The 26,133-nt window shown below is 39.0% G+C and overlaps 1 protein-coding gene across 6 annotated transcripts in view; it reads right to left on the bottom strand.

Moving 5' to 3' along the window:
* Positions 1–26,133, bottom strand: part of LOC101894619 (four and a half LIM domains protein 2) — a 326,991-nt gene that overhangs the window by 83,310 nt on the left and 217,548 nt on the right. Inside the window, exons 1-4 of one of the 6 annotated variants that reach the window (XM_005190016.4) lie at positions 15,062–18,571; positions 14,940–14,993; positions 6,142–11,255; positions 5,370–5,936 (exon numbers count right to left, since the gene is read on the bottom strand). The exons of 3 other annotated variants lie outside the window; for them this stretch is intronic. In XM_005190016.4, coding sequence (XP_005190073.1) covers positions 6,165–11,255; positions 14,940–14,993; positions 15,062–17,152 — 7,236 coding nt within the window. In that variant the 5' untranslated portion in view covers positions 17,153–18,571 and the 3' untranslated portion in view covers positions 5,370–5,936; positions 6,142–6,164. Of the gene's footprint in view, positions 1–5,369; positions 5,937–6,141; positions 11,256–14,939; positions 14,994–15,061; positions 18,572–26,133 lie in introns of those variants that run through there. 2 more of the 6 variants (XM_020039088.2, XM_005190018.4) reach the window with 2 other exon arrangements.

Below are 26,133 nucleotides of genomic sequence, written 5' to 3' on the forward strand. Positions count from 1 at the left end.
CAGCCGAATTTGGCTTTCTCCGATGAGAAAACATTCGTTGTCCAGCAGTTTGTAAACAAACAACATCATCGTGTTTACTTGCCAAAGAGGTCAACTGGAAATGTGCACCTTCGGTTGGCCACCAGAACTCAAGCGCCGGCCATGGTGATGATGTGGGCCGCCATAACAGCCGATGGTCGGTCTCCGCACGTATTAATCGACCGTGACATCAGAATAAATGCCGATTATTATTGCGAAAATATTCTGGAGGGTGTATTAAAGCCTTAGGCACGCAAACATTTTGGCCGCAGACCTTGGACATTCCACAAAATGAGGTTCCTCGCTTCATTTCTTGCGCACAATGGCCATCAAAATCTCCGGATACCAATCCGTTGGACTATTGTGTCTGGAGTATTTTAGAAAGCAAGGTTGGCACTAAAAAATACCAAATGGGAATGCTGGGAATGGGCCAAAATACCGCAGAGCAACATTAGGTCAGCGTGTGACGATTTCATTGGCCGTTTAAAGGCCATAATTCGTGCCAAAGGTGACCAATTCGAATAAATCTAAACTTATTCTAAAATTTGATGCTATTTCCGACATTTTTTTCTTTCATTCAATGAAATATAAAAAAAATGTCAAAATTATGGCATTTGACTTTTTTGCAGTGTTTTTATCTTATCCGGTATATCTCTCATACGAGAAGGAGAATTCATGTTATTCGAAAATTTATACATTGTAATGTTCTTTATGGCCTTTGGTCGTTGCCAAGTAAGAGTGCCCATTCCAGTCCATATGTCCCTTCATATAAAGTTATGACAAAAAATTTTTGAGTTATATATTATCCAAAAATTTTCAAAATAAATTTAACATTTGATGTAGCTTCCTTATAACTGAACCTCACTATTTGAGTATACGGAAAATTTCAGATGTTGTTTTCCACCGAAGAAGCTGTATTTATGTGAATTAAATTGAATCTAATGGCCACGGATTAATTGTAATATAGTTTATGCTCCTTTCTGGCTTCCCTGGAAAGCATGCCGAAATTATGTTTATTGGACGTTTCTGTCGTTTGAGTCAAAGCCTAAAAGCGTTTTGATACTTTTTCTTTGAAATCTCAAAAGACCCCAACAATTTGGATATAATTCTCCCATAATTAGTATGTAGATTTATGCAATTATGCAGTACACGCCATTAAATAATAAAAAATATGATTTCAACAAACTATACGCTCATCTACAAAGAAAACACATCACTTCAAATGAAAAACAATCATTTCTTAAAAAAAGAGACTCATTTCATTTCACTTGAATATGAAAAATTGCGAACAACAACCGAAACTCACTTTACTTTCGAAATAAACAAATTAAAATGGGTGACACACTTTGTTCGTTCAATGTCAGTTTTTTTTTTAATTTTTTGCACTTTGCAAAAAATCCGAAATCTTAAAAAATCAGTACTGTGTACTTCGAAAATGGGATGACCAACAAGTGATGGCGCACTTGACAATATAACCGATCGTCCGACAGACCGTCTGTACGACTTATCAATGGTGGGTTTTGTGTCATAATTTCATTGTGTGACACCATTATCTGTGAAGTGATGTTCGTTTGCCGATATACATTTTGGCATTTGAATGTGAAAAATGATTTAAGATTTTCGCCAGACTTTGTTTGTGGCAGAGATTCATTGATGTGTGTCCCTGCTGTCAGTTTGTAGTGGTCATTAAAATTGGGAAAAGAACACACATTCGTAGACATGAAAAAAGAAAAATAAAGAAAGAACCACAACGATTCCAATAATTTTCAAATATTATTTGAAATCGAAAAATAACGAGAATAACACAAAACGTTTGAAATTGTATTGTGTGAATAGAGTGAACGCACATATAAAGTAAATATATTTCAAAGCATACTTTCAGGCACTTAATAAAACTTTGAATGTATATATGTTCTTATTTTTTTTTATTTTGTTGATAGATGATATTGTCGTTTGGGAGGCAATATTTAAATCGTTAATATTTTGATATTATATAAAACGTTTTGATAAACAATTTTTGTGATGCAATGACATAATTTTGTGACACATGTTTAATTTTTCGTTTCAAAATTTTAAGGGGTGAAAGAAGTTTTCATTTCACTCATTAAACGAATGGAAAGATCGTAAATTGGGATCATGTAAAATCCTGTAAATTTCTTTCACAAAAAATGTACAAAAGAAATATGGGAAAAAAAGAATCTCAGAATAAATTAAACATTATGTGGCAGAGGGCACTGAGTTATTTTCAGGCTTACGTTATATAGTCATACATATAGTAGGAGAAGGCCGTATTTTTTGTTGGCAAAACTGAGAAAACTACCTCACCCAGAAAGTACGAAAAATTTCAAAATTGTATTACAATCCTTCAAAATCAACATTTCAGCTATCAGAAGCTACTACTACGACTATTTTTTAATTTGCCTAGTAAAAAGTAGTAAAAGGTAACGTCATATTTGTGTGTGCTTCCACGAATTAAAAAAAAAAAAAGTAAAAAAGTATCGGTCGGTTTTGCCGACAGATGTATACCCTCAGCCAATATTCTTTTATTTAAAATTATTTTGACTTTTGTTATGATTATTCAAATGTTTAACCCCTTATGCAGTGGGCTCCGAAGGAATTACCAAATATTGGCCATTTCGTATCGGACCTAAATAAATATCATATATATATTGCGGCGTGCTATGTTTGGACTGTGTTGTGTTTATAGATATTCAAAATTTTGAGCCTTTGTAGGGGAGGTACCAGAAGGAGTGGACCGATATATCCCATCTTCACAACGGATCTTTTGTTAATGGAAATAATGGGATGTGTAAAATATAAAGAGAACCGGATGCTTATTTCAGATTTCATAAAAGTTTTGGTTATTCAAAACTTTGACCCTCTGTGGGGGAGGTACCAGGAGGAATATTCCGATCTTTACCGTTTTTTTAACAGATCCTATGTTGATAGAAATATTCAGATGTGCCAAGTCTAAATGGAATCCGATGTTAATTTTGGGTTTCATGAGCTTAATGGATATTCAAAATTTCGACCTTTTGTGGGGGAAGTACCTGAAGGAGTGGACCGACATATTCCATCTTACCACCAGATCTTTGGTTTATGAAAATATTAGGATGTGTGAAATTTTAAGACAATCGGCCTCTCACATCACATTATATGAGAGTTGTAATTATTCAAATTTTTTTACCCTTTGCGGGGGAGGTACTAAATGGAGAGGACCGATATTATCTATTTTTGCACCTGACCTAGAACTGACGCGAATATTAGTATTTGCAAAGTTGGAGCAAAATCGGATTATCGTTTCTCTATCTGTGAAAAAAATAAATACTTTTTGAAAATTTTCGACCATTTGTGGGGAAGGTACCAGAGGCAGTGGATAGATATTGCCCATCTCCGAACTCGATCTAAGTTTGACAAAAATATTACCAAGTTTACACAAAATCGGATACTCCCTTCGAGAGTTATCGTGCGCACCAGCCAGCCAGCCAGACGGACGGACATCCTAGATCGACTCCAAATGTTCTCAAACGGATTTGGTCCAAAGAGACCTAGGGTCTAAAACCATTATTTCGACTAGGCACGTTTTGACCGTATCAAATGACATATACCATCTGTAGCTATATATCTGAGGGTATAAAAACAAGTATCGGTCGTTTATGCCGACAGATGTATACCTCAGCCAATGTTCGATTATTTCAAAATATTTTGACTTCTGTTATGTCTATTCAAACCCTTGACCCTCTATGGGATAGGTTCCGAAGGGATTAGCCAATATTGTCCATTTCGTATCGGACCTAAATATATGTAATATAAATATTGCGACGTGCCAGGTTTGGACTATATTGGTTACTTACTATACTTTGGACTATATTGATTACTTAATTGGATACACCCTTCGAGGGTACAATTATAAATCTTAGCAAATGTGATATAAGAGTCCGATTGTCTTCAAATTTCACGCACTCCACTGTTAACAAAAGATCTTGTGTGAAGTTGGATGTATCGATATACTCCTTTTGGTGCCTCCCCCACAACAGGTCAAAATTTTGAATAACCATGAAGTTCGTAAAACTCGAAATGAGCATCCTATTCTTTTCAAATTTCACACATCCCAATACTTCTACTTAAGCAAGATCTGGTGTGAAGACGGTAGATATCGGACCACTCCTTCTAGTAACTCCCCCACAAAGGGTCAAAAATTGGAATAACCATGAAGCTCTTAAAACGCGAAATAAGCATCCGATCACATTCAAACTCGGCACAACCCAATACTTCTATCAACACAAGCTGTGTTGTGAAGATGGGCAACATCGGACCACTCCTTTTGGTACCTCCCCCACAACAGGTCAAAATTTTAAATAATTATAACTCTTATAAAACCCGAACTTTTCGAAATATTATCAAATATTTCAAAGTGAAGCACGTAGTTGATAAAATATCCAAATGTGATACTTTTTAATATTTTTATCAGACTTATGTCAGATACGAAATGGAAAATATTGGTCGACTCCTTGGGAACCTCCCCTATGAAGGGTCAACACTTGGAATAATCATAACGCAAGTCAAAATATATTTAAATAGCCGAACATTGGCTGAGGGTATGCAACTGTCGATAATACCGACAGATATCATTTAACTTGTTTCAAATAGTGGAGAGTATTTAAAGATCGGCCAGGAAGAACTTACTGCCTCTTCACTTTTTCCTTTAATTTCTTCAAAATCAGCTGTCTTGAGCAATGTCACTCTTTGAGTAAATGAATATATTTTAGCGTGGATATATTTTCAGAAATGCATGTTTATTATTTAACAACAATTTAAAATATTTTAATTTTTTTTTTTTTATTTCGAACCACTGTGCATCCGGATGACGAGATCGTGCTCTTATTTTCGTTGTCTTGCGATTTCGTTTTGTTTTATTTTTAGGTATCCAATGATCAGCAATGCAATGTCGACAATTAAAAATTTATTTTGCCATTTGGATACTTTGCCTCCAACCCTACCCTACCCTATCCCCTTTGGCAACAGCATCCACAAAAGGGGAGGTATGGTTGGTTTTTGGATGCCAAAGATGTTTCCTTTTGGTGGGAATTTTGTTGTGGAACAAATGTAGATTTAATGGAGGAAAAGCATTTACCCATACATTGACATACATACCGACGACAAGGTATGTACATCGTATATTCATTCTACTTTGTAACCGACCTATATCCGCATTCTGCAAATGATCTAAAGAGAGATATTTACCCATTCAATAAAAATAAGCACAAACAAAAGTGTTGATGGAGATTTCAATACCAGAAAACAGCAGCCACAATTTTGAATATTCTTTCAATACGGAAATCACGAAAATATTTATCTTTATTTTAATGGTTCTCCTTTATTAATATTATTATTTAATAAATTATATAGTTAAGAAAAAAATTTAAATGACTTCTATAAACTAAAGTAAAATGTGTATACAAGTCTGTGTCACTAATGAATTTTCGACACCAGTTTCTTTTTTTTACAATTCATTTTTATGTTTTTTTTTTTGTTTTAATATTTTACAAAATTTCTCTCAGTCGGCACTGAACATGGCACTCTCAAGGCTCTAGCCTTGAATGGTATGCATCTGCTTTCTTGAGAGGTGTCTTTTTTCTGGTCGTGGGTTTCGGTTGGTTGGTTGTCTGTCTGTCGGTTGTTTGGTTGGTTGGTGTAATCGAAAGTGGTGGTAGTGGTGGCGACGGCGACGATGAATGTTTGGCAAGGTTGGACTTTTAGCGTTACGATTTCTGTCTCAAATGCTTGGCTGGCGCTTGGGGGCGCAGGCAGACAAGCAGGATGATGGGACGGACTGGGTGCATAGAACGTGCATTTGCTACGGGATTTTCTACATTGTTTTTTGATTTTTTTGTTTTGGTTTCTTTTCATGAAAGTGTCTATAAAAATAAAAAAGAACGAAAGATAAAAAAAAATTAATAAAAATTCTGTCATAGATTCAAATAAAAGATTTCTACAGAAAAAAGAGAAAAACAAATGACAAACGAACAGAACGAAACACAACTCGGGCGATCACTGGGAAACAACCACCAACATTTGGAGAGAGAAAGAGAGAGCGGACTAGACGCCACACATAGTACTTGCATTGCATTATAAAAACAACAGCCTTAGAAGAGAGGGTAAAAGTTGGCATCCTTTAAAATGTCAAATGAGTCCACTGGCGAGCTTACAGACGATGCCGCCTTGGTTGTGCTTGTCGACGAATTGAAGGAATTTCCAGTTTGATTTGAGTCCACACTTAATTCGGAATCCAATGAAGCCGGTGTAACACAAATGCTCTCCTGCGGACTAAGCATCGAGAGAACATTTGCCGAAGCTGAATCGGGGGTTATTATCGCCGAAGCTGTGTCTCCCACGTCTTGAATCACTTCGAGATCTGTACCATTGGCCACCACCAACAGTTCTTCTTTGGCCACTTCGCTGACATCGTTCAGTGTTTCCTTGACCTTCTTTCGTTTCTTGATCTTCTTAGGTCGTACACTGACCTCGGAATACTCTTCGATAATGTCGGTAATGGGATCAGCATAGCCGACACTGTTTCGTGGGGAATATAGGCCGCCATAGGAATCCTCATTTGTAACACTGCTACGGGAACTGCGCCGTGATCGGGATTTACGTTTCGGCGAATCTGTTTCCATTTGTATGCTGCTGCTACGTCGGCTATAAATCGGCGGCTCGTAGTCGTCATTGTCATCGTCAATGCGGTTCAACACATCCACACTGCCTTTGGAGCCTTTGCGTGTTTTCTTCTTGGTTTTCTTTTTCTTTGGTTTTTCGATTTCCTCTTCCACCACCGTTTCTTGGGTATTGCTATTCATTTCGCCTAAATTTTCTAGGCTTTCGGGCTTTGGATTTTGTTCTCCTTCCTCGTCCACTTCTTGTTGTGTTGGTAGCCTCTCCGGACTCTGGCTGAAGAGCGTTACACTCTCGCCTCCCAAACTGAATTTACGAATATCCACCGATTCTTCATTTTCATTTTCCATTTCTTTTGTCTCCTTGTCCATATCCCACTGACCTTCCTGCATCTGAGCATCTGAGGCGTTGCCATTGGTTTTCGAATTCTCATTGGCTTCGTGAATCTCTTCATCGGACAAGCGGAAATTTTTACGCCAATTATATTCCCGTTTAGGTTTATAATTCAAATCGACTTCAATGTCATCGGGAATAGCGGAGGCCTGCAAGACCGTATTGTAGCCGTAACGTGAGCGTAAACGTGTCGATTGACGGGCACTTACGTTGGCATCTCCCAAATATCGCATTTCAGCGTCTTTTCGCTCACTTTCAATGAAACTCGAGGAGAACTCAATGTTTTTCGACTTCTTGTGGGTCTTGGACCACAGGGCATACTGCTCCTCCATGTCACGGACAGAGTTCTCAATGGAACTGCTGCTCATCTCATTGAGTAGGCTATCGAACTCCCTAAGGATGCCGGACTGTTTGCGATTCCGGATTGCTTCATCGTAAATTTGATCAATGGCAAAGGAGTCAGAGTCGTAGGGCGAGCTACTGGCACCACCTCCCACCGCACCCTCAGAATCGTCTTGTTCGCTGGCAAATATTTCATTGACGTCGCGCACCTGCTCCCAATCTCTGGCCTCACGACCTGCATAACGGTCCATCTCGCGCTCAGCCTCCTCACATTCGGATTGCTCGTGATGGGACTCTTCGGCTGGACCACGCTCATTGAAATCGGAAATGTCTTCATCGATTTCATCGTCCACTTCAATGACTGTGCGACGATCATCACTGCCATTGGATTCCTCCTCGTCGTCGTCGTTGTCATCGTCGCCATCTGCTTCGTAGGGTTCAATCAACTCATCGGCCACCTCACTATTGTCATTCTCTTCGGCTTCAGCTTCCACCACATCCATATCCACATCGACTTCACATTCGTCGTTGTCTTCTTCTTCTTCGCCATCGCCTGCGGCCTCAACTCCACTAGCCTCCACCTCTAGCTCTTGTGAACTTTCCTTGATTACGAACTCATTCGAATCTTCTGAGTAGAAATCTTCCCGAGTCCAAGTCCTGGAACCACTTCGTGTCCTAACCTCAACCTGCTGAATAAAAATATAATCATCGCTCGGATATTCCTCAACTGGTTGCTCTTGGGCCAAAGAGAAACGACGAAAATGATGGTACTCCTCGGGTTCCAGGTCAGCGTAGTCGTTATCCTGCCACTGAATTAAAATATCGGGTTTTGTTATTAGAGCCGAATCAGAGGCGCGACGATCTTCATCCAAGTAGTGGGGATTTAAATGACGCGAGAACTCTTGGAAGTTATTGATGTTGCAGATCTCGTCTAAAGCCTTGTCTTTGAGTTTTCGCTTTGTGGACTCAGCTTCAATGGCGGCCAGGTCGGCTAATTCCGCCTCACCCAAGGGAGAACGACTTTTGCTGGCCGATCTTTGAAATTCAGCATTTCTACGTCGCATGTCCTCCAATTCCATTGAAGACTCACTCTCAGCGGAAAGGGGTCCTTGAGTTTTGGGTATGGCTCCGGTATTACGGGCCTCACTCGATCCTGTCAACTCTGCCAAGACCATGTCTTGAATATGACGCCTCTCAGCCGCTGTCATTTGTCCTGGCTCCGCGGGAGACTCTGAAAATGAAGGAGTGGGACTGCGTGACCGGCGAAAACGTTCCGCCTCCCTTCGCATTGCCTCATATTCGGGGCCTACTAGATCCATGGATTCCCCCACATAGGTAGAACGCTTGAAACCCTTTTGCAGCATTTCCTCCTTGATGCGATCAACGTCACGCATCTCTTCGGATATGGTGCGATCGTAATCGGGTGTGGTGGGGGATTTCCTTAGCAATTTGTGACGTTCGGCCATTGGGAGGCCAGTCAAAAGATCTTTATTTTCCTCTTCGTCTTGATCCTCCAAGTTTTCTTCATTGCTGAGATTGGGACTCAAATTAAGCGGCGATAAGGTGCGCAGCTCTATTTCCTCCGATGCATATTTCATTGTTTCCAAGGCTTCAACGTCCAATTGTTTTTGTCGTTGGGCCAAGGAAGTTTCAAAGACCTCTGTGTTCTTCGTAAGAGTTCTATTCAGTGAACCCTCCAAATTCAACATGACATGAAAGTCGGAATCTTGCGAAGGGGACACAGATCTAGAGGGGTTACGTGAAAAAGGAGTTCCATCGTTTGCCTCCGGTGATCGGGATGGTGTACGGGATCGTGATAAGCGACAACGCTTGGCCATTTCACTGGTCTCCTCGGAGTTTTCTACAAATTCATAGACATATTCCACGGTCAATTGAGGGGGCTCGGGGGTGCGGGCCCGTTCCTCCAGATCTTGTTTTATATTATCGTTAATTTCAATCATTTTGCTGCGCCGTACCTCCAAGCTTTTGCTAAGATTTTCAGCTGTTGGTAAACGCATCGGACTCTTGGATCGTGAACGGGATCTGGCAACACGCAGCGACTGCACCAAAGAGTCCATTTGCTCTCTTGAGCATTCCTCATCCGCTTCAGTTTTTGCACGCAATTCCGCCTCAGGTTCAGTTACTTCTATCGATACTAGGGGAGCAGTAAATGGTGGAGCAGTACCGGAAGATTGCATTTGCTGTGAAAACATTTCATTCAGCTCATCATTACCTTTAAGACGTAGCTCAATGTGTTCCGCGCTTGGTATTGGTGAATGACAACGGGAGCGAGAACGAGAGCGGCTGCGTTCTGCTCTAAGTGTTTGAACCAATAAAGTAACTGCTTCACGGCTACAATCGTCCTCATCATGGGATGCAGAAGCTTCACTTTCAATTGAAACTAGGGGAGCTGTAAAGGGAGGCGGGGGAATACCAGATGAGTGCATTTCCTGGGCAAACTTCTCGTTGAGTTCTTCCTGACCTTTGAGCCGTTCCTCTATATGTTCAGAATCTGGTATTGGGGAATCACAACAGGAGGAGCGAGAACATGATCGGCTTCGTTCTGCCCTGAGTGACTCGACCAACAAACTAACTGACTCTCGACTGCAGTCTTCGTCATCATCTGGCGAAGCGTTGGCATCGGTGTTCTCGTTGTCCAAAGGCATTAAATTAGATTCGACAAGTTTGTCAAAAACCTCCTCATTGTGTTGGATTAATTTGTTGCGGCGCGTTTCCAAGCTACGTTGAATATTCTCGGCCGTGGGAAGCGGAGATTTTGATCGGGAGCGAGATTGCGATCGACTGCGATGTGATTGTACATCAACAGCCAAAGTCTGAGAGTGGGACCGACTACGCTCAGTTCTTAATGTCTCCACCAATTGACTCATCGACTCCTTGGAGAAATCCTCCACTTCTACTACTACTTCGGCTTCGGGATCAGTTGATTCCGGCAACAGTTTCGTTTCAATTAATTTTTCCAATACATCCTCATTGTGTTTGATCATTTTATGGCGACGTGTCTCTAAGCTGCGTTGAATATTTTCCGAAGTGGGGAGTGGAGATTTTGAGCGTGAACGTGATCTGGAACGTTGGGCACGTAAATTGGCCACCAAGGCGTTCATGTCCTCATTTTCGAATGTAGAATCTGTAGCCATTATTTGGGAGCTGTCATCAATTACATTTACCAGGGGCAGAGCAAACTGGCCATCCCTGATTCCCCCAGACTGATCGTCGGCAACATATTTCAAATGATTTTGTACGGAATTTTCCGTATCGTAAGTTCCATCCATCAGATTGTGGGTCTCGTTGGCTGCAGAGTTTTCATTGTCTTGTTGCTGGAGGTTGTCCCAAAAGGTGCCTATATTTTCTTTGGTAAACTCGTTGGCATCAAATTCTTCACCTGTATCATCGTAGATTTCAACAACGGAGTTGGAGGAGTCCTCACTGTTCATCATATCACTGGCATCACAAGAGACGTTTTTCGGTTCTGGGGTGCTGGGCGCAGTATTTGCGGGTGAGGGATTTCGTGAGGTTGAACGCGAACGTGATGGATTCACCGAAGCCGTAAAATCGTAGAAATCACTTAAACCCTCCATTATCAGGCCATGTTCATCACGCCATGTGCCAAAATCTAAGGGCTTATCAACGGTTATTTTTGGGGTATTCATCGCCGAAGTTGGACCGGAGCTGGGCGAGGGGAGTTCATTGGACTCCTTCCAGCGTTCTTCGTATTGATCCATTTCTTCTATGCGTGGACTACGTCGTAAACGAGGCGAAGCAGAGGAACGAGAAGGTGATGCTTCCTTCTCCGCTGTTGAGGAGGTTTGAAGCTGTGCGTTTGAGGGCAAAAGAAGCGGCAAAGCAAATAGCGTATATATGGGAGAAGCATTTAAAGCAAAGAGGATAGTTATGTAAAAAGCAGCAAGTTTTGAAAGAATGATTAATTTTGATTCGCATCGATGTGTGTGCGATAAAAAACCGATGAGGAATGTCTTTGTGTAGAAGTATAGTGCTGGTAGAAAATGCTAAACTCTACCCCAGTATGCAAGATGTTCTTTTCAACGTATGTAGATCGCATAAGTTAACTGACGTTTTTTTTTAGTCTAAATAAAAAATAACTAACTAAATGACAAAAATGATTTCTGTTGATTTTCTATCTACGTACGAGCCATAAAGTATGCAACGAATAACTACTTAAACTTTTTATTCGAATTTGAGCGTGGGAAAGAGGGAAAAAATCGAGCATAAAGAGAGCGATGCAGTTTCTACTCTTGCCGAGCACACTTTTAGTTATTGTCATATTTAAATTTGTAAGTATGTGTATTTTCTCAATCTGCAATGTGCGTAAAATTCTAAGTCGATTTAGCGATGTCCATCTGTCTGTCTGTCCGTCTTTCGAACGAATTGAGAGGGAAGGCTAAAATTTTGCACACATGTTTATTTTGCCAGTAGGCAGGTTAAGCTCGTAAATGGGTCATATAGCCCCCATATAACGGTACCTCCCGATATTCGGTATTTCGATAATTTAAGCGACATTATTCATCGGAATTGTTTCAAATTTAGTATTTGAAGTTTGAAATGGATACTACAGCCTAAGACAGAAAATTGTTTGAGCAGGTCCACGTCTTCGTATAGCTCCCACGGTACAGCCCTATATTCTGCATTTTGATGATTTTAGCGACATTATTCACCGGAGTAGTTTCAAATTACGTATTTAGAGTTCGTAATGAGAACTACAGTCTGTGACAGAAAATTGTCTATGCAGGTCCAGGTCTTCGTATATGCCCCATATATCAGTACCTCCCTATATTTGGTATTTTGACAATTTTAGGCTCAATACTCACAGAAATTGTTTGAGATGTCGTATTTGAAGTTCGTAATGGAGGCAACATCCTGTGAGAGAAAATTGTCTATGCAGGTCCAGGTCTTCGTATAGCTCCGATATAACGGTACCTCCCTATATACGGTATTTTGGGGATTTTAGCTACATTATTCACCGTTTATTTCAAATTTCGAATTTGAATATGGTAATGGCTTACAACAAACAATGCCTATGTAGGTCCACTTCGTATAAACCCCAATATAAGGGCTATATTCGGTATTTTTAAGATTTTAACAGAATTTTTTAACGGATTTTATTTTTTTAAACATTTCCAAATTTGTTCCAAATAGTGGCTATTTAAAGTTCGGTCCGGCAGAACTTACTGCTTTTTAACTTGTTCAAAATAATTTTGATGTTTTAGGGTTGTTTTAAGGTTGTCACCTAAATTAAGACAAAATACCACCCATTACTTGTGACATTAAAAAAATTGACTTTTGGATTGATTCGTTCAGGTCTAAAAGGTAAGAAAAAGCTATAATTGAAGAGTCGTCAAAAATTGGTTAAAGGAGTCGTCGAAGAATGTGCTCGGGCTACAACTTAAATAATGGATGAAGAAGAGTCCTCCAAACTTTTTTTTTTGAAAATTGTCAAATATTTTTTGGTGAAAACGTTTTTAAGAACCTATCCACACATCATGTCAATGTCATATGTAAAGTGATTTTATCAGCATTTTTCTTTTGCAATTCTATAGCATACTTTTCAGCGCTCTCCAACATTTTTAAACTAAACATATTATGGCTGATTACTATATCTTTCCGATAGATAAAAAAATGATGTTGTCGGACAAATAAATCGTTTTTCGTAATTATGAACTGTCTATAAGCAACAGTTCAGACCACCTTCCTTTCATCTAACGTAAAGTATACTGTATTCCTGTTTTCAATATTTTATATTGATAATTTGACAATAACAGCAATGTTAATTTGAGGCATTTTTTCTGTGACTAATTTCTATTTGGTTAGCCATTATCACTCCAGACTTTTTTTCAAGAATAATTACCGATTTATTTTACGAAATTAATTACAAATTAGTTTTTTTTTCAACGAAGATCCAACTGTGAAAAATATTCAGTGACTACCAGTTATATCAACAATAAGTAATCATTTTATTAATTAAAACATGTAATAATGAAAACCCGATAATGTGATCTTTATCCTTTAATTTTCCTAATCGTGGAGCAACAAAACCGATAACTGCAGATATGGATATATAAATTAAATGTTTATTTAAAAATCACAAAGTGTAGTCCGATGGAAAAACGGTTATCATATCCGATACAGCAGATGGGTCAACACTTATTTTTGGGCCATGATAAGTATAGTATTAATGAAGTATAAGTACGCTACAAAGTATTTTACGTTGGTTTTTGAGACCGCCTAAAAGTATGCTACTAATATTCTAAATTTAAAATATAATATAATCCTATCTACATATGACTAACATCATATGATAATTAGTCTTAAGATTGCATTTTGAGAGGTCTGACTTTATGAGTTGTGATAATTTTAACCTTATGCCAGCAGATGGCAGATATCACGAATGAAGTAAAAATAGGTCGCATTGAAATAACGACTTCAGATCTTATGTCTCTCTAGACCAGGGCTAGCCAAACCTAGTCCCATGTGAAATTCAACACCTCTCGCAGACAATCATAGATTTGTGTATAAAACTCTACATCGATCAGTAAACCACCAGAACTGTTCACATGTTTACTAACAACAAAAATTGCTTTGCAAATAGTCAGTAGCTCTTCAGATTTCAATGAAATAGGAGGTCCGGTCGCTTGATTTTCGTACTTCGCAAAGAATTAACACACACAATGTTTACCGAGAGAGTGAAAGTTACTCTCTCGATGTTCATGTCTGTGAAACATACACGATCCAACTCTTACATGGCATGTCCTAATTGATTTTGATTACCTCAATTAGTGACTAAAAAAATGGGACAAAAATGGGCCTCATTGAAATCACGGCGTTTGATCCTATGTCTCTATGGACGAAATACGTTTTGGAAACTGTGGAATCGAACTTGTCATATGCGCCCGCCTAAGATCCAGGGCGAAGGTTATAACCCTCAAATCCCATTCAACACCCTAAGTCTCATAACTATACGACGAATCTACGGTTATTCACCTCACATCTGTTCCGATGGCACAGATTACCGAACTTTTGTGTCAATATAACCTTATCGTCTGTCTGAATGAAATATAGTGAAAATCACAAAGGGAGCTTCCGATTAGAAACTACTTAAAATATCTTGAATTATCTGTCAAACCATTTTAGAAACGTATTCAGATATCCGATTTCAAAGAGCAAGACGGTTCGACTCTCCAAGTGTTTGTAGGCTTGAACGTTCGAACTTGTTCGACAATGTTGTTCACGAACCCCTCCGGAATTGCGGGTTTTAACAACTTACTTGGATTTTTATTAGGGGTTTCTAACTTGACAATTTTACAATTTTAGAAGTAGCTCTTGGATATTATTTGGAAAATAACTGAAGGACTAACGAATCTGGAAAATCTTTACATTCGGGTTAACTTGTTCCTTGGAAATCTAAAAATATCGAATTCCTGCATACTGGGATATTTCGTTTAACAATTCGAAACACAAAAAAACAAATTTCATTTACTTACATTTGTGTTATTATCACTTCTGGCAGTATCTTCTTTGGTAGCTGATTCCTCTTCCTATAATCGAGAAAAAGCAAAATTCCATTAGTTTCATAATTAATCCTTGGCCACACACCCCCACATACCTTCTGTTCCTTATTTTCCTGCTTCTTTAGGTTATTCAAAGCTTCTTCATTCTGAATTTGAGTGGCTTCCTCAAACGATGAAGCACTTGGCAGATTCGTGGCTGTGTCATAATTTAATTCCTCGCTAGATGTTGGCTTTTCGACGTCACGTTCCTCTTCGATGGAAATGGCTTTTTCCCGTTTCCAAAATTCGGTGTCTTTGTAATGTTCCGGCACAACATCACCCCAGGGATTAATGGTTTCCTCGCCCAAACGTTCCAAGGAGCTGCGCAAACTCTCATCGCCGGAACGCATATCTTTGGCGGGACTCCTCTTATGACGTCGATGGTGACCTTTCACCTTCAGTGTTGGCTCGCTGGTGTAGCGTATTGGCGTAAACTCTGAATCGCCTCCCGCCTTCATTTCCTCCTCCTCCAATGAGGTGAACATTTTTAGTTCTTCATCGCGCGATGTTCGAGATTCACGTGATGAATTCGAACTACCGCTCGATCGACGTTTCTTGAATGCGATACGGCGTCCAGAACGATCTTCACGCGACAGAGGTCTGCTTTTGATACCATCGAGCGAACGTAAATAATCATCGGAATATTGTTGGGAGATGGTGGTGTCCTCACCATCAGGTTCTTGTCGTTCCTGCTGGAGATATTGAGATTCATTGCTGGTGGCAACCTCATCGGAGGGTTGGGTACTGAATGAGGACTGTTTGCTGGAAGGTGGCTCATTGGAGGAGGCATCATCTGATATGCCGGGAAACAGTAGAGACTTGGTGGATATGGAATAGGAGTCATCACTGCTTTGGGCCAACTGAGTTTTCACGCGATGCGAGACTGGTGTTTCATCTGTTTCCAGAGGATAGACAATCCGTTTAATGCAGGGTTCTTCGATGGCCGGGGTTTGTGGTGCGCTATCTAGACTCGATGCAAATTCTTTCTTTTGCACCGCCTCTTGCATTAATTCCTGCAAGCTGGCCATTTCCTTCTCAGCTTCCAGGAAGAGGCGTGCATTTTCCTCAATACGTTTCTGCTTAAGTTCGCGGTCACGTTCGCTGCTGAATAGCCGTTGGCTTTGTTCCTCTTCGGATTCTTCGCCGAGTTGTTCACGAGCTTTGAGAATGCGTTGCAAAAGTTCAGCCTCTTTTTGGGCACTAGCCTCGTCGTGTTGTTCGGCTATGTCACGCTCTCTAATGGAAGCTATGAGCTGGCGTTCATTGTCGGTCAACTCTTCGGAGTTTTCAGAGTCATGTTGTTGTTCGGACATGCGTTGTTTTTCTTCCATTTGACGTTCGGCTTCCAAAAGTTTTCTTTCATTTTCCTCTCGTTCGGCTTGTTCCTCGGCCAGACGTTGTTGTTCTTCTTGGCGGCGTTCAGCTTCCAAAAGCAGGCGTGCGTTTTCCTGCTCTTCTTCCTCCTGGCGACGTCGAGCCTCTTTTTCTTCTTCTTCTTTTTCTTTGGCTTTGCGGCGTTTTTCCTCTTCTTCCTTTTCGGCCTCCTGTTTACGTTTGCGTTCTCTCTCCTCTTCTTCTTGTTGCCTTTGTTTACGTTCTCTGTCCTCAGCTAAACGTTTTGCCTCTTCTTCTTCGCGTTGTTTTTGTTCTCTTTCTCGCTGTAACTCAGCTTCGCGTATTTTTCTCTCATTCTCTTCGGCCTCTCTCTGTTGGCGAGCTACTTCGGCTTCTGCCTCTTGCAATTCTTTGCGCGTTTGTTCGGCAATCTGTTTTTGTTTGTCCAGTTCTTTTTCCAAATCGGCTCGTTTCAGATCGCGTTCAGCTTTTTTATTGAGTTGCTCTTTCAGGCTGTCAATATCAGCTTGATTCGGATCGATTCGAAAACCGTCCTCGTACATGACACCATCTTTCATGGTCTTCTTTCCAGTAGCCGCCTCGGTGGCCTTGGCAGCGGCCAGTTGTTCGCGCATATTTTCTTGTAGGCGTGCCAAACTGTCTGTGTCGCCGCTAATGGCGGCATCCGTGCCGTCATGGTTGCACGACCAGTGATAGAGGTGACGTACCACATAGAGAAATTCAACTGCGCCGATATAGCCGATGACTAGGGTAAACATCAAATCGCCAAAATCCGATAGTAAATCACCCATGTTGACATGCACTGAACAGCGGCGACTAAACTGGCAAAGTGCGGGCTGATGCTGCTTCTGCTACTGTTGGTGTTGTTGTTGATGGTTTTATTTTCCGTTGTTTTATTTTCGTAGTTCCGATTCTGCAGGTATTTTTAACGCGTAGTCTCGAAAACCAAATAGAATCCCACTTGCGTAATCGCGTTGAATAGATCAGAAATTGCAATGGGACAATCGGAAAATTGGGAATTCACTTTTTCCTTTGCTTGGCTGGGCTTGTGCGTGCCTTTGTCACTTGTTATCACTCAAAATGCTGGCCGTGCAATAATTTCAATTCAAATTTTTTGCAAATATTCACAGCAGCAACAAAAAAAAAAACACTTTTCATTTGCCAAAAGCAAAGCAAAACGGTCGCGGCACTACGGCGACCTTATATAAAATTCACAACACCAAGCGATTGTGTAATTCACCAACTGAAAAATATTTTTCGTTTCAATATTTCAAAATTTATGATCACTTAATGGACCATTGACAGGCCCTGTTTAACTTTTATGTTTTTTTTTTTTTTCAAAGTTGATGGTCACAAATTTTCCGCAAAAACGAAAAAATAAAACCGAACGGGTGGCACCAATTAATCAAAAGTTTCAAAAATTTTTACCACCACCACCACTAACCGTCCGCTACTACCGTCCGTTTTGCACTTTAGGTTGTGGATTTCCGATATCAAATGTTGTTCGAAGATGTTGTGTCTGTCGTGTTAATCGATCGATATGCAACTAATCAGATCTATTGATTGTTCGTTAATGTCTTTTCGGGAAGGAAGTGCGCTCTCCGCTTTCTTTCGAACCGCAACAACGAGAGTTGCATTCAGCTGGGGCGAGGGATCGTTGAGCGGTCAATTGGCGAATTGGGAGCACTGAGAAGAAAACAAAACGTTGCAAATTTGTAAAAAAATAAGGAAAACAGTAAACGCGTGTCGTTGTGAGCGTTGATGAATCTCGTTGTAAATCGCTGAAACCGGCCGTTATATCCGTCCGTCCGTCTGTCCGTCCGTTGTTGATTGATACACCGCAAATCGATACGAAAATCAATTTAAATTTTTTGTTGGCAAAAACTAGAAGAGGGTGATGATGAGGATGATTTGTTTGTTTTTATTTTTCGTTTACTTTTTGTTTTTTGTGTGAACTAATTTTCCGTTTGCATGTCGTTTTGTCGTCCGGCTGCTCGACCGACGACGATAACAAGAACAACTGAGGGAATTTTATTTTTCTTTAGATGCGAATGAACGGCTTTTCAAGGTAGATATCCACAATACACGCGTCGTTTTCGTTTTTTTTGTCGTCGTCGTTTTCGCTGGCAAATGCCAAATATTTTCACTGCACCTTATTTTCGGTGTTGTGGCTATTCGCTTTCAAAGTTTGTTAATGATTGTTTTGGTCTATTCGACAGAGACCAAACCAAACCAAACTCACCAAATATTCAATTCAAAACAATTTGGCGATGCGAAAACGAAAACAAAGTGTAAAGAATGCTACAAACACACACACATACATATGGGTATATCTGGTGGATATTGTCATAGATATTAATGTGCGGAAGAGGAGACGACGTATAACTCTGGCTGTGCACGGTGGTTTGCAAGGATTATCAAAGGAAATTACAACAAAAATGTTTCCTTGCAATTTAATGATATTATTTTTAGTAATTTTAATTCAATTCTAATTGAAAAAGTTCTCAAATTACATATAGAACAGGTTAAAAAGAATCAGTGGGTTTTGCCGACTGGTGCATACCCTCAGCCAATATTATATTTTTATAGCCTCAGCCATATGGCTAGAGACATCATTTGATACGGTCAAAACGTGCCTCATCGAAATAACGGTTTTAGACCCTAGGTCTATTTGGACCAAATCCGTTTCACGACATTTGGAGTCGATCTAGCGATGTCCGTCCGTCCGCCCGTCTGTGTGGCTGGTGTACACGATAAGTCTCGAAAGGAGTATTCGATTTGATCCAAACTTGATACATATTGTACATATTGTTGTCAAACTTAGACCGCGTTCGGAGATGGTCAATATCGGCCCACTCCTTCTAGTATCTCCCTCACAAAATGTCAACATTTTCAAAGTAAATAATTTACTGCAGAGAAAGAGAAAGGATAATCCGATTTTACTCTAGCTTTGCAAATCCTAATATTTGCATCAGTACTATGTCAGGTCTGAAAATGGACAATATCGGTCCACTCCATTGAGTACCTTCCCCATTTTTGAATTATTATAACTCTAATAAAATGTGATGTAAGAGTCCGATTGTCTCAAATTACACACATTACAATATTTTTATCACCATTCCTTCTGGTACCTCCCCCACAAAGGGTCAGAGTTTTAAATAACAAAAACGATCATAAAATCCGAAATAAGCATCCGGTGCTCTTCAAATTACACACATCACAATATTTTTATTAACCCAAGGTCTGATGTGAACCTGAGATTGATAGGGAATTTATGATTTCGCATAAAATTGAATATAATTGTTCGATTTCCTTCAAATTTTGCACATACCAATATTTAAACACGTATTAGATAAATTATGAAAATGGAATACTTCGGTCCGCCATATCTGCTACCCCACGCATATTTCCACATTTTCCAAAAAATGCCCATAAATTATATAAACTATAGAAAGTAGTCGATATAGCCCAAATCTGACACGTTGTAATATTTAAATCAGTCTTAGGTCCGACACGAATTGGTCAATATTCCCCTCCCCCATAAAGGGTAAACCGTTTGAAAAATCATAACTCAAGGCTGACAGATATATGTCAGAAAAACCGACTGATACCATTTTTCTTATCATAATAAAAATTGGCCACCACCATATTTAAATCCTAAAATCCTATCAGAACTCTATCCATTCACCCAATACGTAATTTAGCGCTATTTAGTACTTTTCGTACAAATATAGAGCGCATTGCTAAACCACCGCCAAATCTCAAACACAGATACCATCAGTAATCTAAACATCAAATTTCAAATTTTTATCTCCATTCCTTCACCCAATACCAATTGTAGAAGCATTTAGCTCTTTCCATGCAGTTAAAGTACGTATTTTCAGAACAATCTCCTCAGATACCAAAAGTTACCTCAGTATCAAATTTCACGATTTCAGCTCTGAAATTTTCCCCATTGCAAAATTACGTACCATATAGAACAATTATAGTACGCAGATCCAAACCCAGCTTCCTCTGTCAATCATCGATACCAACGGCAACATTCATATCAAGATTCCACCTCTATCCCATCACCCAATAACAAATTTAGTACTAATTAGTACCTTTCGTACAACGTTGGTACACATTTCCAAAACCACCTTCATATCTCAAACCTAGATATCAACAGAGAGCTTAAATAAAATTTCGGGATTCCAGCTCTATCCCTTCACCTAATATCCGATATGATACAAAATTGTTACAATTTAGTACTTTTTGAAAAAGTATAGTACACATTTCTAAAACCACCTCCATATCTCAATCCCAGGTACCAACAGAGACCTCAATATCAAAATTCATTATTGAATTTAGTAAATTTTTGTACTTTTTGTACAAATATTGTTAGAATTTCGAAAAATCCTTTGGTTTGCATATTCTACACAATATCAAAGATACTTGTTCCAAATATTCCAGCTCTATTCGTTCGAAAAATATAAAATTTAATACTATTTAGTACTTTTCGTACTTTTTAGTACGAATTTCCAAGTCCCCGACATGTTTCAACCGCACAAAAGGTGATCCTACTGCCAAATTTTAGATTTCCAACTCAATCCCTTACCCATATAACAAATTAGGTACCATTTAGTGCTTTTTTAGTACGTATTTCCAAAACCCCATCCAAATCTCAACCCTACACACTAACAGTGATCATTATGCCAAATTCAAATCCAATTTCAGGATTCCAGCTCTATCCCAATTTTCCAACGCTTTTAATTTCCCGACCAATCCGTTCAATATTTAAAGTTGTTATACTTAGTACTCATTTCCAAAAACGCCTACTTATATCAACACTACTTCCCAGACTTAGTTTTTTTTTACCAAATGTCAAAATTTTAGCTGCATCTGTTTACAAAATACCAAATGGTACGAAATGTATTCCTATTTAGTACTTTTAGTATACTTCCAGTCCGAATTTCCAAGTATGTAGAGTATCAAGTATGTTTTGCTCGTTTTCAAGTAGGAGTACAATCGCTCGAAGTAGAGCAAGTTCTACTCTTGCCGAGTACTCTTCCAGTTTTGGTCATGCTGAGTTTTATGTGTAACTACCTCCACCTTTGGGTAAAGGAAACATTAGAACCTAACATGTCCCACAAACACACATTTTTAGACATATTCATGGGAAAATGTGCCAAAAATCCTCAAAATACCAAATATCGGGAGGTATCGTTATATGGAGGCTATACCAAAGCGTGGACCTATACATACAATGTTTCGCCACCGGAGCTAGAACCCATCATGACCAATAAATACCAATTTTTAGACAAATCCTTGAAAAAATTTTGCAAAAATAATTAAATACCGAATATCGGGAGGTGCCGTCAGACAGACGGACATCATGCTGATTATGAATATATATACTTTATGGGGTCTACGACGAATATTTAGGAATGTTACAAACGGAATGACAAAGTTAATATACCCTCCTTTCCAAGGTGGTGGGTATAAAAAAAACACATGTTAGGTTGGATGCATATATGCTATTGTTCGGCAAACAAAATAATGTTTTTCTCTCGGTCTCACATGTAGGGTGAACACTTACTCTAATTCGAGCATTTCAACTCCACTCTTATTTTTCAAACAGGATTAACGCGTAAGCACTCTCACATAGAAGAAAAGAGTGGAAAGTAACCTTCGTGTAAAACTCGTGCTCTTTGAGCACTCCCTCTAACAAGTATGTTTCGTTTGTGTGAAGAAACGAGCAAATCTGAACATAAACCAGAGACAAGGCCAGAACTATTTTATGAGAAATATGGTATCGATGTAAGAAGTAACTTTATTCCCTAACTAATTTATATAAGTTTAACTTTTTACTTAAGATTACCTAATTATATTTTTTGGAATTTTGAATGTTTGCTTTTTGATATAAGCTGTTCTATCGTTATTTCATATTTTGGGTTTTTTATTCGAACCAAAAGTTCAAGTTCATTATTGAAACATTCTATTCAAATCAGATGACAGCACAACTTTGCGTCACTCTTTTGATCGATCAGCAGCTAGGTTAACAATTAAAATTTGAATCACCACCACCACCTGTCTGTGTATCTCCCTTCCGACTAAAACCGAAATAACTTGTCTTTTCATTGGATTGCTCATCCCAGACAAATGGCCACTGTGCTAAGCAGAAATAACGTCATCATTGTTGTCGGTTTTTGTTTGCTTTTCGATTTTAAATGCCACCAATTTTTTTTTGCGAGAGAGATTTGCGACAGAATTTCTCTGACTGTGGTTCTTTTTCTGTTAATTTGCTAATTCAATACACATATTTATTTAATTTGCAAACAAGTTAAACGCAACGAAATAAAACATATTGAGGCAAACAGCGAGAAAAGGAGAAAAGAAAAAAAAAACAAAAAGCCAAACCCAAACAAAAGTGACCTTAAGCACGCATGTAATGACAAACATTTTGCGTGTCATTGAATTGGAAAAATGTGAGAAAAATGTTTGGTTTTCTTGTCGTTTTTATTTTTCATTTTACGCGTACGAGAATGAAATGCATTTTTGGCAAATTAAAACAAATTTCGGATTTATTGAAGTGTGGTGAATTGTAACAACCGTTGGCCAGCCATATTCCCCACACTCAAAACTGTTTGTAATTAATATAATTTATGGCTGCATATGATGGCTGTCAGCAGATTTGAAATGTATTCAATGACGTCCACAGCGCAAAAGGGTGCATAAAAAGGGAAAGTTAGTTTGTGGAGTCATCTATGATCTTTTTTGAATGCACATTACGTTTTTGGAAAGATTGAATAGAAGATATATGTATATGGGAGTCTTATGTATATCTGATGAAGCATATACATGGGAGCTATACGATTATGATTTTCTCCAAACTTGGTCGATAAGATATATGATATCCTGATATATGATATCCACTCCTACGACAGCTGTTACAATTATTCCAGTGACAGCTAATTATATTGTTTACAAGCGTACAAAAGCATTTTGTTGAGCATTTTCCAAAAAAAAGTTTATCGTGATGGAATTCAAGCGTGATAGTGTGATTTCTTTATATTTGACTGGAAAACCACAAGTGACTATCGCTAGAGCACTCCAGCATTTAAATGTGAATAAATCTTTTGTGTCTCGTACCATCGCTCGTTACCGTGATACTGGTAGTGTAGCCCGACGTCAAGGAAGTGGACGGAAGAAAACAGCCAACATCAGCAAAAACGGTTCGAAAAGTAAAGAAGCGACTTGATCGAAACCCGCGTCGCAGTGGCCGAAAAATGGCTCGTGAGCTGAACATATGGCAATATTCCATTCGGCAAATATTGAAAAATGAGATCGGGCCAAAGCCATTGAAATTCCAAAAAGTGCAAGAACTTACACCGCAACAGAAAAAATCGACTCAAAAGAGCTAAGGGGTTGCTTCGCTTGGCCGAAAGTTGTGAACTACCGAATTTGGTTTTCTCTGATGAGAAAACATTCGCTGTCCAGCAGTTTGTAAACAAACAAAATGATCCTGTTTACTTGCCAAAGAGGTCAACTGAAGTGTGCACCTTCGGTTGGCCACCAGAACTCAAGCGCCGGCCATGGTGATGGTGTGGGCTGCTATAACAGCCAATGGTCGCTCTTCGCTCGTTTTAATCGACCGTGGCATCAGAATAAATAACGAATATTATCGCGTAAATATTCTGCAGCGTGTATTAAAGCTTTGGATACGCAAACATTTGGGCCGCAGACCTTGGATATTCCAACAGGACTCAGCACCATCGCACTCAGCACGCGCCACCCAAGAATGGTTACAAAATGAGGTTCCTCGCTTCATTTCCAGCGCACAATGGCCACCAAAATCTCCGGATACCAATCCCTTGGACTATTGTGTCTGGAGTATTTAAGAAAGCAAGGTTGGCACTAATAAATACCAATGTGTCGATCGCCTCTAGCAAGCGCTTAGCCGAGAATGGGCCAAAATACTGCAGAGCAACATTCGGACAGCGTGCGACGGTTTCATTGGCCGTTTGAAGGCCATAATTCGTGCCAAAGGTGACCAATTCGAACAATTCTAAACTTATTCTCAAATTTGATGCTATTTCCAACATTTTTTTATTTCATTCTATAAAATAAAAAAAAAATGTAAAAATTATGGCATTTGACTTTGTTTGTCATTCCGTTTGTAACACCTCGAAATATAGATTTTAGACCCCACAAAGTATATATATTCTTGATTAACATAACATTCTATATCGATTTAGCGATGTCCGTCCGTCTGTGGAAATCACTCTAGCTTCCGAACGAATTGAAGTATATTGATAAATTTTTTTTCAAATGTATATTATGTCTTCAGGACTTTTGGTATTGAAAATGGGCCATGTAGGTCCACGTTTTGGTATAGCCCCCATATAACGGTACCTCCCGATATTCGGTTTTTTGATTATTTTAGCGACATTATTCACCGGAATTGTTTCAAATTTGGTATTTGAAGTTCGGAAAGGATATTACAGCCTATGACAGAAAATTGTGTGCAGGTCCACGTCTTCGTATAGCCTCCATGTGACGTTACCTCCGGTATTCGGTAATTTGATGATTTTAGTTACATTATTCGCCGATTTTTTTAGTTTCTCATTTGAGTATTGTAATGCTTATGACAAAATTTACCTATGCAGCTCCATGTCGTCGTATAGACCCTAAATAACAGCTGCATTCGGTATTTTTAAGATTTTAACAGAATTTTTAACGGTTTTTGAGAAGCAAATTCGATTCAAATGGTGGAGGGTATTCAAAGTTCGGCCCGGCCGAACTTACAGCTTTTTTACTTGTTTTATCTCACAATGTATATCAAAATGTATTTATGCAGGTCCACGCCTTTGTATAGCCCCCATATAACGGTACCTCCATATATTCGGCATTTTTATGATTTTAGGGATTTTTTACAGGAATTTTTTCAATTATTGTATTTAAATTTCGTAATAAGTAATGCAACCTTTAACAAAAAATTGATTTTACTGGTATCATATAACTATACCTCCCTATATTCAATATTTTGATGATTTTAGCGGTATGTTTCTCCAGAATTGTTTCGAATTTCGTAATTGAAGTTCGTAATGGGTACTACAGCTTGGGACAAAAAAATTTTAATGAAGGAACACGTCTTCGTTTAGCCTCCATATAAGGGATACCTTTTGAGAGGTCACTTTCTATGGAATTATTTTGAAATTTTTCAAGTTCCTTCAAAATGATGGAGGGTATTTAATGTTCGGCGCGACAAGCTGCGTTTTTACCAGTTTTGCCTTGTTACAGCGAAGTTCATATGTTTATGATTTTATTTCATCATTACTCTTTCGAGATGAAATTAATCATCTTAGATTCGTCGTTTCTGAAATAGGTCTGACGACCCATTTGGTGTGGACAGTCTACGACAGCATTTTTATTGAGTTTTTGTAACAATTTTTACGAGGTATAACTCGGATCACACAAAAGTGCAGTAAAAGAGTGCGAAATGAGAGAGACATATCGAATGTTTCAAAGGAGTAAAAATGACCAGTAACATTTTGCACGATAATTTGTTGTTGTTTTATGATTAGCTAGGGTTAGGGAAACCCTAAATTAATACCAAAACTATTTACCGAGTAAATTTTACTGGAAAATAAAAAAGAATACCAATTATTCGATAGTAAAGGATGTTAATCAATCTTGGTGTAAGAAGGAAAATAAACGTACTACCAATAGTACCAACCGCTATTGCCCAGCTCTTGCAATGAAACTCCTTATTGGATACTTTTTTTCTTAA

Source organism: Musca domestica, unplaced genomic scaffold, assembly GCF_030504385.1.
Source record: "Musca domestica strain aabys unplaced genomic scaffold, Musca_domestica.polishedcontigs.V.1.1 9, whole genome shotgun sequence".
Classification (NCBI taxonomy): Eukaryota; Metazoa; Arthropoda; class Insecta; order Diptera; family Muscidae; genus Musca; species Musca domestica.